The sequence below is a fragment of the Dipodomys spectabilis genome, unplaced genomic scaffold, assembly GCF_019054845.1.
Source record: "Dipodomys spectabilis isolate Male_0828 unplaced genomic scaffold, ASM1905484v1 ptg000140l, whole genome shotgun sequence".
NCBI classification, from domain to species: Eukaryota; Metazoa; Chordata; class Mammalia; order Rodentia; family Heteromyidae; genus Dipodomys; species Dipodomys spectabilis.
The window spans coordinates 10,015,917-10,030,136 of record NW_024870817.1 but is presented as its reverse complement, the minus strand read 5'-3'; the positions used below and the strand labels follow the sequence as shown (position 1 = coordinate 10,030,136).

Genomic DNA, 14,220 nt, shown 5'->3' with positions numbered 1-14,220 from the left:
AACCAGTCAAGGAGGTTGAGATCTGAGAATCGTGATTCAAAGCCAGTCCAGGCAGTAAAGTTCATAAGACTCTTGTCTCCACTTAACAATCAAAACACTGGAAGTAGAGCTATGATTCAAAATGGTAGAATTCTAGCCTTGAGCAAAAGAGCTCAGAGATACTGCCCAGGCCTTGAGTTCAAGCCATGATTGATTTAAAAGAAAAAGAGAGAGAGAAAGAAAGAAAGAAAGAAAGAAAGAAAAGAAAGAAAGAAAGAAAGAAAAGAAAGAGAGAGAAGGAGAGAAAGAAGAAAGAAATATTTTTTGAAAGGGTAAACTAACTTTTCTATTATTTTATTAACATATATTAGTTGCATAAGGGAGGTTCCAAACGTACAATGTTTCCAAACTGTGAGGTTTCCAAATATAAGATACGATGTATTTTGATCAAATTCACACCCTCTCTTACTTCCTTTACCCTGACTTTTAAGAATTTTAACAGATTTCATTATTCTATGTTCATACATTCATATGAAGTACTTCACTCCACATTTATGCTTTGTTACCCATTTCTCTGGCTCTCTCCTCACCTACTGAATTCCACCTCTAGGTAGTCCACCCATTTTCACCCATCAATTTATTAATGCTACGTATTTCTTATGAGAGAGAAAATCTATATTTGGTTTTTGTAGACTGTCTTATTTCACTTTACATGATGATTTCCAATGATTATTTATGCAAAATATTGTTTTATTTATTTAAACTTTATCAGCCTTCCTAAATTCCTTGAAGACAGCTTCATATCTTGCCTACTGCTATATACCTTGTGTTTATTTATAGGAATTGAAATCAAATTACATTTACCTAAATACCTAAGAATTCAGTTTTACGTGCTAAGGTTTCAAGGCTCTAGGGGTTGGAGCCAGAACCTCACTCATACCACTAGGCCATATCCCTAACCCCTTTAGGAATTAATTTTAGCTTACTATATACAAAGCAAAACTAATACTCTATGCAAGCAAAATGATGCATAAAAATCATATGCATGTGAATGTTCATGCATGTATTCTTCTGAACATAGTTTCACTGCCTTTACAAAAGCCTACAAATGATAAGCATTTTGGAAAATACATGGTGAATATTTTATGTTTCAGCAAATTTTTTTCAATAGAGGACAAATCTAAAATACTCCATTTAGCATTCTAACAGAAATCTACAAAGGCAAGTTAAAAAAGAACACACACTTTTACAAACAGTTTCCATTCTTCCTGAAAAGACTTCTAAAATCACATATTCCTGCCCTGGGATTTAGTGGTCCTATACTAAGCTTTGAATAAAAAACACATTCAGCTTATCTGTCAGAAATACTTCAAACAAAAGCAGTCACCTTCCAGAAAGGCTAGAAGGTATATCTTACATAATGACAAATGGCAGGTATAGTTTATGAAAATTCAACACTGTCAACATGTGATTGTTACTTTTCACCAATTCCCAAAGCATATGATTTTATTTTTTAACATGAGATAGGGAAAATCGTTTTCTAAAATACTAATTATACAACAACTTCTTCTCCCAGCTGGGAAGTGAGGTTCAGTAAGTCAACAGGATTCTTTCAAAACATATAGAATTCTCCCTAGCTGGTAAAGATCATATTGCCCTGTAAGATTTCCTTTGTCATCAAAAAGCAAAATATATTTCAAAAAGATTAAGTTCATTGTTCAGAAACACAGCAATAATATTATAATCAAGATGAATTGTAATATTTTTAGTTGAAAATGTTTTTTAAAAATGAAAATATACTCTTAAGGGAGGAACACCAAGCATAACGCTATGTGCCTTTGAAATATAAAGTAATATTTATTGAAATGAATTCTAGGAAATGGAAACAAATGGTTTTGGCTTCGTTATTTTTGGTAGTTTTTTTTTTTTGTCTTGTTTGTTTATCTGTGTTTCAGAGTGTGTGTGTGGGGTAAAGAAATGGAGGGACACAGGGTGAACAAATGCAACAGTGGTACTTACTAGAACCATGTTGAAAATGAACTGTACAACTTCTGGGTAAATATGAAAGGTAAAACTTGGAGGTAGCAAGGGAAGGGGTGGCACTGTTCAAAAGAAATATCACATGGGAATGTGGCTTAGTGGTAGAGTGCTTGCTTAGCATGTATGAAGCCCTGGGTTCAATTCCTCAGTACCACATAAACAGAAAAAGCTTGAAGTGGCACTGTGGCTAAGGGGTAGAGTGCTAGCCTTAAGCAAAAGAAGTTCAGGGAAGTGCCCAGAAGTGCCAGAAAAAGAAAAAAAAGAAATGTACACATTACTTGATAACCCTTCTGTACATCACCTTTATAATAACAATAATTTTTTTAAAGAATGAAAATATATCTAGAATTTCCTCATGTTTCAAAATAATATAGCTGTCTATGTTTTTTTATTAAGAAAAGCTGGAGGCAGTGCTTGGTACAAAATGTTCTATAATCCTGGCTAACATTAGCAATTTAAATTTGCCAAAGGTGGTTACACTGCAATATCAAATACACAAATCATAAATATGTGAGTATGTGCATACTTATTTTTAAATGTATCAAAAAGCTATAGGTTAATAGTAATGAATATATGCTATATTTGCTATTATTAAAATATCCAATCTGTGGTAATAATTTATTTGTTTTACAAATGTGTTGGGGGGCTAAAAAATTTCAATTCATCTGTGACAGACCATGAAATTCAATATTGCTAACCATGACCAATCCATGAAATTTGTCTACTTTGTTCCTGATTTTCACAGGGCCTTCTTCTTAGATGAAATGACCCACTGAATGGAGAGCATAGCAATTTTTTCATCTATGGTAAATCAGTTTCATTTACTAGGATTTATTATGGGCTTCAGATTTAAGCTTTTTATGATCATGAACCATTATGTACATAATCTCAACCTTATGGTGATTCATCTCTGCTCCTTCCCTTTTATGAAAGAATTCTCCATCTCTAAAGTCAGTTCTCAAGGGTTGCCATCTGTTAATGATAGGATTGTTAAAAGTCAAGAAGTAAGTGAATGTTTTAAGTTGTTAATTACTTTTAGAATACCTAACATGAAAGTTCAAAAATTTATTGAAAAATAAAAATAAATTACCAAAACACTATAGCATAACTTCAGAATAATAAATAGATGAAATGTACTCATTACCTTATGTAACTGAAATCCCTCTGTACATCACCTTGACAATAAAAAAGAAATAGATATAATAGACAAATTATGTGAATTTTATCTTGTGTGCTGTTCAATACCTATGTAGTCATTCAATATTAAAAAAAAACAATTTTGGAGGAAGAAATAAATAAAATTATATTTAATGTTTGAATTATACTAATCCAGCTTCCATAATATTACAAGTTTTAATCAAATTAACTAGAAATAAAGTTGAAAAACTGTAGATTTCTCCAAAGCTTATTTACCTAAAATGTTCTAATAACTTTTCCAATATAATTACAAATTTCTATTCCTCATTATTTGAGACACTAAAGGCTACTGTCAAAAGTGCAAGTCTAAAGAATATTTACTGAAAGGTGTAGCCATCAGTCTCTTTCAGAGCTAGGTATATTTTAGAAAATTTTTTTTCTTCTGTTTTTTTTTATTAATTTACTTTATTCTCATTATAGGGGTGATGCAGAGAGGGATTACAATTACATGAATCAGGTAATGAGTACATATCCTTTTGTACAGTGTTTTCTGTTCCCACCCTCTCTCCCAGTCCCTCCCTCCTGTCTCTACCCACAGGTTGTATAGTTCACTTTCATCTGTGTCCAGTGAGCTCTACTGCTGCACTTTGTCACCCTTTTTCCCTCAAGTTCTGTACCCTTCCCCCAATCCTTACAAAAGATGTACACTTGAATTCACCGTATATATGGTAAAGAAGACAGAACCATCAAAAACTAAAAATCAGAAAGAAAGAAAGAAAAAGAGAGAGAGAAAGAAAGAGAGAGAAAGCAAGCAAGAAAGCAAGAAAGAAAGAACAAACAAAAGAGGTCTCTTGTTTCCATATTTTGGAGGTCATTTCAGTATGTATATTATTTTATATAAATATGAAGAACTCAGGCATTGTGTCTTTTTGATGTGAGTTTCTTGAATCTAGTATAATTTATCATATTCCATTGAATTTTAGCTCTAATTTTCACATATCAGAGAGGCCATGCGTTTGTCTCTCTGAGGTTGACTTACCTCACTTAACATGATTTGTTCTAGTTCCACCCACTTCCCTGCAAATGACATTATTTTATTCTTTCTAATGGCTATCTAGGTACCACATTTTGTGGATCCATTCATCTATTGTGGGGTATCTGGGCTGTTTCCATATCTTGGCTATTGTAAATAATACAGCCACATGGATGTACAGGTGTCCTTATCATACCCTGGCTCATGATATTCAGGGTAGATGCTCAGGAGTGGTATGGCTGAGTCATATGGAAGGTCTATGTTTAGTTTTTTTGAGGAACTTCCAGACTGCATTCTTGAGTGGTTGTACTAGTTTACATTCACACCAACAGTGCAATAGGTAAAACAATTTAAAATAAAAAAATTCTTTTGGCAAGACTAGGGTTTAACTCAGGACCTTATGCTTGCCAGACAGGCACTCTACCACTTGAGCCACAACTGTTATTTTTGAGATATGGCCTTATATCCTTCCTGCACCTATGCTTGTACCTTGATCCACAAGTTTTAAGCTTCCTGTCATAGTTGGGATGACATGGGAGCACCACATGCTCAACTTCTTTCCATTAGAATGAGTCTTGTGAACTTTTCTGCCTGGGGTGGCTTAAAACCATGATTCCCCCAATATCAGACTCTTCCTATACAGCTGAGAGGACAGGCATACACCACCATGCCCAGCTATTGGTGGAGAAGGGTCACATGTTATGCCTGGGCTAGCCAAAAGCCATGGCGTTCGCAATCTCAGCCTCCTAAATTGCTAGGAATATTGATCTAAATCACCAGCACCTCAGTTAAAATATTTTTTTAATTAGAGCAAATTACATTATATAAAATTGAAGACAGTAAAATACACTTTTTTAAATTGCAAAAAGCAACTAGATGTGATTTTCTTTTTTATAGGATAAAAAGCAATGACTAATATTACTAATCCATTAAAATAACCTGATCATTTAACCTAAAAAGACGTAAAATGTTTCCAACTGCATTTGATGCTTATCAACTGAATGGATCATTTAACCTAAAAAAGTAAGACTTAAAAATGTTCCCAATTGGATTTGATGCTTATCAGCTGAATGGATTGACCTAGAGTAAAGTAATATTTGAGGAAGTTCAACTTCTTTGAGAATTAAGAAACTCCAATTGATTGGTAGTAGTTTTATAATGCCACAATATTTAAAAGTCACTTTAAAAATTCCACTTGGTACTTACCACAATTCAACAGTAGTATGAAAATAACTGCTAATTTTTGTACATATTACCAAAGTTAAAAATAAAGTGTATTGGATACTTACTTATATAATTCTGTTAATGGTGAAGTCAAAATGGCTAATGTTGTAAATAGATTATTACAGTGGGAATGAATTTTTAAAATTTTATCATTTTTATGTACATGAGGATTCAGAAGTTCCTGTACAGATGAACAAATTGACCATAACATATTCTCCGTACATGTGAAAATTGTTGTGACATCAAGTCTATTGGAAAGAAAAAGAAAAATTCATATGAAACAAGTAATCTTCTAGCATGAACACTTTCATCCACACTTCTTGTACTAAGGATATGTAAGAACAGAAATTTTTGATTAGGTATCATATCTATAGAGCCCAGAAAAAAAAAGTATGAGATATCTTTTGAGATTCCAGGTAAAAGCTAATTTACAATTCCTTTATCTTGTATAAAATCTGCTACATTATTTATTTTAGTCATAACCATTTCTTTGTTTCCATCTTTTTTGAGTTTTTATTTTATAATTTAATATTTATATTTTAAAATAATGTCTCTTAATTTTTTTCATTTATGGAGTATACTGCTACATTTGAACTTATGAATGCAATATATAATAATCAAGTCAGGATAACTGGCATATTGGTGATAATCTTAAGACATATGTCACTTCTTTGCATTGAGAATGTTCAAAATCTACTCATTACTCTGAAATGTTTAATTAATTTTATTAATCATCATTACCTTAATATGCTACAGAGAAATAAAATTTATACTTCTGATCCAACTGTACCCCCAAATCCATAAATTATCTGTTCATCAATTTCTTTCCTTTTCTTACATATTAATAGAAACTTGAAGATATTTTAAAGCTTTTTGGTATATGACTAAGTTGAACAGACTATTAATTCTCTCTCTTAAATTAAGACTTAAAGAAATTGAAAGTAGAGAGGTTAAACTTTATTTATATAATTTTTATTGTAAAGGTGATATATACAGGGATTATAGTTACGTAAGTCAAGCAATGAGTACATTTCTTTTTGAACAGCGTCACCTCCTCCCTCATTTTCTCCCAGTTTTTTTCCCTCCTGACCCCCCTCCTAAAGTTTAAAGTAATGAAAAATGCTTGGACATCTGGGTGCTGGTGGCTCACACCTGTAATCCTAGCTAGTCAGAAGTTTGATATCTGAGAATCACAGTTTGAAGCCAGCCCAGGCAGAAAAAATCCCTTATCTCCAATTAACTACTCAAAAACTGAAGGGGAGCTGTGGCTTAAACTGTAGAGTGCTAGCCTTGAGCAAAAAAAAGCTCAGGGACAGAACCCAGGCACTCAGTGTGCCGGGAATCTGTGGTTCATGCCTGTAATCCTAGCTACTCAGGAGGTTGAGATCTGAGGATCACAGTTCAAAGCCAGCCAGGGCAGGAAAGTCCGTGAGTCTCTTATCTCCAATAAACGACTAGAAAACTAGAAGTGGCACTGTGGCTCAAGTGGTAGAGTGCTTGCCTTCAGCTGACGAACTGAGGGACAGCACCCAGGCCCAGAGTTTAAACCCCACAACCCACCAAAAAAAAAACCCAAAAATGCCACTTAGGACTCTAATTTATTATATAATATAAATTTTATGTATAATAATATAAACATATATGCAAGCCATATATATGGTTGTTGCTACAGATGATCAGAATACTAAAACATCAATAATCATCTTAGGAAGGTTTATAGTTTTCACTCACTTCTTTTCTGTTTAAGAAACAATTATTAATCTAAAATCCATATAATCTGATTTTGACTTTAACAGTAGTAGTTTAAGATTAACCATTCAAAGCTGTATCTCTCTATCTATACAATACACATATATAAAACATATATATATATATATATATATATATATATACTTATAACAGCTAGAAACAATAGTTCTAAGTTTGCATGACATTTTGTGTGCAACTATCCAGAAAATAAACCTAAGTCTCCATAGTGAAGTTTATTAATTAAATATATTACCTAATTCATGAGCTATAGTAAATCTGATTTCACAAATATGTCATAATGACTTGCTACTTCATTGTCAAAGGTGATTCATGCTATATAGGAAAAAGAGTGACGATTCTCCATCTATTCTTCAGAGTTCAGGTTTTTTTGAAACAGGCTATGCTAAAGTACCATATTTATGAAACACTGTGGCAGGACCTAAATGCCCTTCAAATTGCAGCATACTTTACAGGACATGAGCAGGAAATAATTTCTCCAGCCAAAAGGAGGAGAATAATGTCTCTGATGTCTGTAAGGTCTTCCTGATGTGTATTAAGAAACCTGTTATATACCTAAAAGGCAGGTTTTAATCTTATTAGACAGAGTATTTATAAAACAAAAGCCTTTTCATATTGATTATTTTGTCATGTAAGCTAATTTGTGTATTATTCAGTGCCTAAAAACCTCATATAATTGTACTATAATTTTGCCTTTGATTTACCTAGTGACAGTTGCTGCTCATTTCTATAATGTCACATTTTCTTAAACTGGATTTTGATAATATATAGTAAAAGAAAAAGAAAAGCAAGAACAGGAAATTAAAATATATTTTGAACAAAAATGAGTACACAAACCAGTTTCCTAATAAAGATAAGCTACACATTTTTAGGCTTTAAAACAAAACAAAACAAAACAAAAAACCTTGGTTGCTTAGAAGTTCGAAGTCAAATTAACTGCTCTATCACAGCACGGTTGCTTTTTTCTCTATTCAGGATCTTAAGTTTCTCTCTTTATCTTATTAACCTTTGTGTATATGTCCTAGATTACAAGACATATTGAATAATTTTCTAGAAACAAGTGGGTTCTATATACAATTATAAGGAGAAAAAAAAGAGCAAAGTTATTTTAATTTGAGTTGCACATTTCCATTTAAATACCCATGGAGAGTTGAATACAATTTCCTTTCAGATGTTAGAAACATGTTAAATATACAAAGAGTTTTATCATGAGATTCAGAATTACACTCTGCTTTATATCATGTGATGCAAATGCTTTCTTGAATATCAATCGTATTCAGAACTTCAATTACCGTATCTGTGGAGTCCTCTTATAACTGGGATTGGCCCGAGCATATCTGGAGGCCAACAGACCCAAAGATTCCTCCAGCACTTCTGTGAGAATCTCCTGGGCTAACTTAGGGGGAAGTATGGTCCAGAGATCATGCTGAAGAGCCCAGTAGAAATAATGCCACATCTGGAGTGAGAAGGAGCATCTTTCCCCCTGGCAAAACCAATACACATTAAACAATAGAATCTCATCTTCCAAATCTAATTAGTTCAGGCTGAAAGGAAATAGCTGGAAAGTCTGACATACTAGATGACCAAGAAAGATTTTTGACAAGATGTTGAACATTCTTATTGACATAGGAACATATGTTTTATTTCTGTTATGAGATCAGAATTTTTAGCTCAAAACCAGACCACAAGCATTCAACCTAGCATCTTTACTTTTAAACAATCCTCTTTCTTAGTTGCTAAACAAGTCATGCTAGCAACTTTAAAATATGACTGATTCTTTTAAAATTGAAATTTATTTAAAATGGGTACATTTAAATAGGTATATTTTTCTAGACTATTAGCATCATTGAATTAACTTTATAAATAAATCCTTCAGATTCATATTATAATGAAGTGAAGGAGTGAAATAAACTTACTGTCATCTTATCAAGCATTCATGGAGTAATGTTGTAGTGGCCAGGGGGTATGGAACTGTTGAAGATTATTACATTGCACTAGTCATTGATAGTATTTTGGTAACAGTACGGTACTAGCATCAGATACCACAGCAGTCTAATTTTATGACTTTGTAAAGCCTGGGGCCAGATTCTCATTCTTTGCCACTCTTATATAGATCTCTATGTGCACTAAACTTGCTTTGACCGCAGAGGGTAACATAACAGTAATTCAGGCCAAGCAGTACAGGCAGAAAGGATGGGGTAGCCTCAGGTGATTTGTAAGCATTGATGCTCTAAGGAAGGTTTTCTAGTTATTTGACTTCATTTTCCTCAAGCCAGAGTTAAAAAATTATTAAAAATATGAAGAGTAGAATGTACTCTTCAAACAGAATCATTTGTGATATCAGAACATTAAAATTTAAACTAGTATGATTTCCTATTTTCATCTCTAAGTAATCCTCTTTGTTAAAATTTTTTATCCACTATTAGATCTCCAAATAAATGTTATCTTAAAAATAGCTACTGTTCTGTTAAACCAAAAGTTGACAGCTTCTCATGTAGATCCTCCTGTATTTTCTTCACATATTATTTACCTGACAGTTTCTTTGATTTCTAAATAGGTATGCTCTATTGACTTTCAAGTGACATTCATAAATTAGCAAAATTATTATTCCTTGGATAAGAAGCAAGGGCATCAAAATGTAAACCAGATTAGTACTAGTAACTTTTTCCTGTTATCCTACTTATTCAGGAGGCTGAGATCTAAGGATCATAGTTTGAAGCCAGCCCTTGAAGGAAAGTCTGTGAGACTCTCTATTCCAATTAAGGACCCAAAAAGCCGGAAGTGGAGCTGTGGTTCAAGTGGTGAAGTGAAGGACAAGCGCCCAGCCATTGAGTTCAAACTCCAGGACAGACAGACAGACAGACAGACAGACAGACACACACACACACACACACACACACACACACACACACACACACAGAGAGGGGACTTTGCCTAGTGATATCTGACTTCCTACCTAAACTGTTAACAAATGTGTATGTATATATTTATTTAATGATGATGCAACATAATTCCAGTTTCTTACATTTTTTGTGACTATTCCTTTTCAAACCAAGAAAGGAAATTTAAAGCATGATTCTTTCAAATTTTATGTGTTGTATATAAGTCAAATCTGAGCCCAACCAATGCAGTGCCAACCAATACAGTAAGTGTAAATTACTTAACCTTTTCTATAGCAATGGCTGAGTACTTATAATAATGTGATCAACAGGATTTCTATGATTTTCAAAATACAAAAATCAAGTTTCCTTAATATACCTTCTAGTAATAAATAAGAAAACAAAAACAACTTTATCCACATACTCATGTAAGGACTTTTTTAACCTCATGCTTCCTTAAAAATATTCTGAACAGGGTTTTGTTCTAACTATTCTCTTTAAAATGAATACACTATCAGTATGTGCGTGGGTTTTCATGAAACCAAATTTGATTCATTTATTTTTTTTTCTGAACTGTTTCCCTACTTGTTGTCATTTCAAAAGTATTATGCTAGTAAACATCTGTTATTCTTGCAGACCAACTATAATATAAACAGATGTGAGCTTTTATTTAGATTATATACCTAGAAACAAGCAGTTGGTCTTTATTATAGAAGCCAATCAATATTATTTTTGAACAGACAATTCTTTATTCTTCAACTATTGAAAAACACAAGTTCCTGAAATTGAGCAGATGTCAACCATACTAAACATTTAATTTTAAACATGTTATCTGAACAGCCACTGTGCCATCTGACCAGTACCACATCAGATGCTCAACTCTTTGACTGGTGCAAAGTGAGAGTTTAGGAAATGGGAATAACACATGTAAGACTAACTTGCTTTTATGAAACATAAGTAAACTTCTTTTAATCTACCTGTACTATGCTCTCTACATGATGATAGGTTCCTCTGAGATCACTATCCTACCATTTGTCTCCAGTCAGGACTGTCATCTCCTTTCCTCTCAAAACAGGCTTGCCAAAAACATACTGACTTTGTTTCACAAGTCATTTGGAATAATTGGAAGAGGAGGAGAAAGGGGTACAATGAACAAGATCCATGTCAGGTACACTACTTGTCAAAATAGTTTAAAATCTTTGCTATTTTTAGAAGGATTTTAGCTTTTGTAAATAGAAAATCAATATCATTTTATTTTCCTGAGCATAAATAACACCTGCTAACTCTGCAATTAAATCCTAACTACTGACCATGTAAGTATATGGAAGCTACAGTACCATGTAATCACAGGGTAACTATCTCGTTATTCCTGTCTTTGAAGCCATAGCTTTGTCCTAAGCTGTGTGTTACATGGTAATTTGTTTTTTTTTTTTAATACTTGGTAACTTCAATAACAGCTTCTTAGTGCATCTACTTATTATTTATACTGTACAATTACACTACTTCCCAATTTGTATAAGAGAAAACAAAATGTCCCTGTGTTGAACATATACTGAGATGATACCTGTCCTTCACTAAAAATATCACATGAAATTGTTCATTATTACCCTGACATTTTGGAAGAGTTTGAAACATTAGATGGATTTATTTTCCACCTCTCTGTTTACCTCAAGGCAAATAAGAAGGATACTGCCAGGAGAGGGGAGACCAATACTTTCATTCTTATCTCAAGCTACCAGCTGTACTATACCACTTTCTCATTCTGCTCACTTCAACCACTCCTGTTTGAAGTAAGTATGTCGGATTTGGAAAGCCCTATATAGATGCTCTTGCAAAAAGAAAAACTCTCTGGAAGGGACTCTAAAGGAGAGATGAAATGGCCCTAGGAAAAGTGGAAAGTCCTTTAAAAGATCTTCTTATTAGCTGTTTTTCTGTGTCCTGGCAACATTGACTAAGTTGACATAAACAAAGCCACAGGAAGTTTGAGCACAAAGAAATGACAAGAGTGACCATAAAACTACTTCTTGTTTTTCTAAATACTCCATAGTGGTTAGGATAGTCAAAAAAAAAAAAAAAGTCATTCACTTAATGAAGAAAGGGTGCAACGGAAATGCTAATTAAGCTGAGTGTGGCTTTTCAATTCTTTGTAAATCTTCAAGTATCTTTATGAAGATATATTCATTGTTCATGGAATCCACTTCAAGGAATTTCAAATATTGTAGTCTACATATAATCTATGGGATTTGGGATAAATATGTAAAACCCAATCATGAATAGTTTAACTGATACTCAATTTGATTGCCCTGGCTTTAATGTAGAAAAAAAATTCAATTTCAAAATGCAGGGCCAATGAAAATAGGTAAGCTATAAATGATTAATTGGGTCTTACAGTATGTATACTCATAGGGACATTAAGAAGGGGACAAAGAGTATAAAGAACAAAGCTGCTTAGTAAAGTATTAAACCAGATGAAAATAAATAATAAGGAAAAGTACAAATATTCTTAACTGGTACCTCTGGAAGAAGAGTTCACAACACTTTGATATTGTGATCTTATTGAGTTCTCATTGTATCTCATTATATTCCAACTTGCATAGCACTGCAGCATTGCAGCTCAAATTAAGTTATTTTTACTTTACAGCAGAAGGAGAGTTCTGATGTCTAATTTATTTCATTTAAAAAAAAAACAACAGTGTTTTTCCAAAGTACAAATTCAATATTTAAAAAATATTATCCTAACAGTCTTCATGTGTTAGTAATGCCAGGCTCATGTTTCTAATTAGCCAGAAAGCAGGTAGGCAGTAAAACATATTTGTGTAAAAAGGAGGGATAGTAAACTTAACTTCACACCTCATAAAAAGCTTTGTAGTCATCCCAGTGGTGGCTCTCAGCATCCTGTAAAATGCTTGTAGCACAAACTCTGACGCAGTAGTTCGTAACCTGAAACTGTAGCGCGTTGATGAATTCCTGATATCTCTGGACAGGCACCAGGAACATGGGTCTGTTCAGAGGGAATGATCAAAGAGACAGAGATTTAAAGCCTGTGCAGTAGGAGGTAACAATCTCCAGCACTACAAATGGTTTTGATTATTAGATATCAATCATTCATTTCCTCTTAATACTAAAGTCTGCATCCACATTCACTTTCCAAAAAGGTAAAAATAAATAAATAACTAAAGCTGGTTTTTGTTTAGCATGTCCTTTGAAAACATACATCTGCTGTTCTCTAAATATGCATTTCAAACTTGATATAAACTTGGTTGTTAATGCATCATTCAAAACTAAAGTATTCTTTGTAGGTCTATTATTAGAGATCAGAGTGTTATTTAGGCATTAGTTGCTGTTATTACTAGGGAACAACATATACTTGTCACAAACGACTTTAATAAAGCAATCATACATCCCACAAACACAGCTTCTTTAAAAAAGAAATTGCAATTTTGTAGCTGTCAATTATCCTCTAAACTGTTTTAAAATATTCTACAGAAATAAAGACTTCAGCACATTTTGTTTATAAATTCAAGGATGAATCACAACATCTGACTACTTATGAAAATTAAAGAAATATCATTGCTGTACATCTAGCCAAATTAATTTCATTTTTTATTTCTTTAGCTCTTTATATTGCACTGCTTTTTCTCATAACCAAAGGACTCTGAAGGCTGAATTAAGAATATAGAATAGATTCTCGAAATCACTCTGGGATGCTATAGCCACACATTCCTTTCTGAGGGGCCATGTTAAATTCTGCACAGCATAAATCTAACCCAAAAGACCATTTGTTAAAAGCTGCTGCAATTTTATCGCTATATAGAAAGAATTCCATATTTTTGGATTGCTAATAACAAGAAATAAGATTGGCAGATGCTTCCTCTTCAAATATTACGGGTATTTTATTACCACATAGATGTCCTGTGATGTGTTTATACTAGTCACTAGAATAGATTAAAATGCATTTATTCATTATAGCAAGTCCAAAAGGCTGTTTGGCTTAGAAACAAAAGACAAGACATGTTTATACATGGGACAAAAAAGTTTATCCTTCCTTTTCAGTGTGGTCAGGATAATATGCCTTATAAAAGAGAAGGGGAAATTTGGTTCTGTCATAACACCATCTTGAGCATACTTGCTCCATTGAATGTGTCTTTAGAGATTACATTT

At 33.1% G+C, this 14,220-nt stretch overlaps 1 protein-coding gene across 1 annotated transcript in view; it reads right to left on the bottom strand.

Annotated features, from left to right (window-relative positions):
• The window catches only part of Kiaa0825 (KIAA0825 ortholog), a 402,774-nt gene that overhangs the window by 273,056 nt on the left and 115,498 nt on the right, over window positions 1-14,220 (bottom strand). Inside the window, exons 9-11 of the mRNA XM_042691026.1 lie at window positions 12,910-13,060; window positions 8,473-8,663; window positions 5,479-5,661 (exon numbers count right to left, since the gene is read on the bottom strand). Coding sequence (XP_042546960.1) covers window positions 5,479-5,661; window positions 8,473-8,663; window positions 12,910-13,060 — 525 coding nt within the window. The remainder of the gene's footprint in view (window positions 1-5,478; window positions 5,662-8,472; window positions 8,664-12,909; window positions 13,061-14,220) is intronic.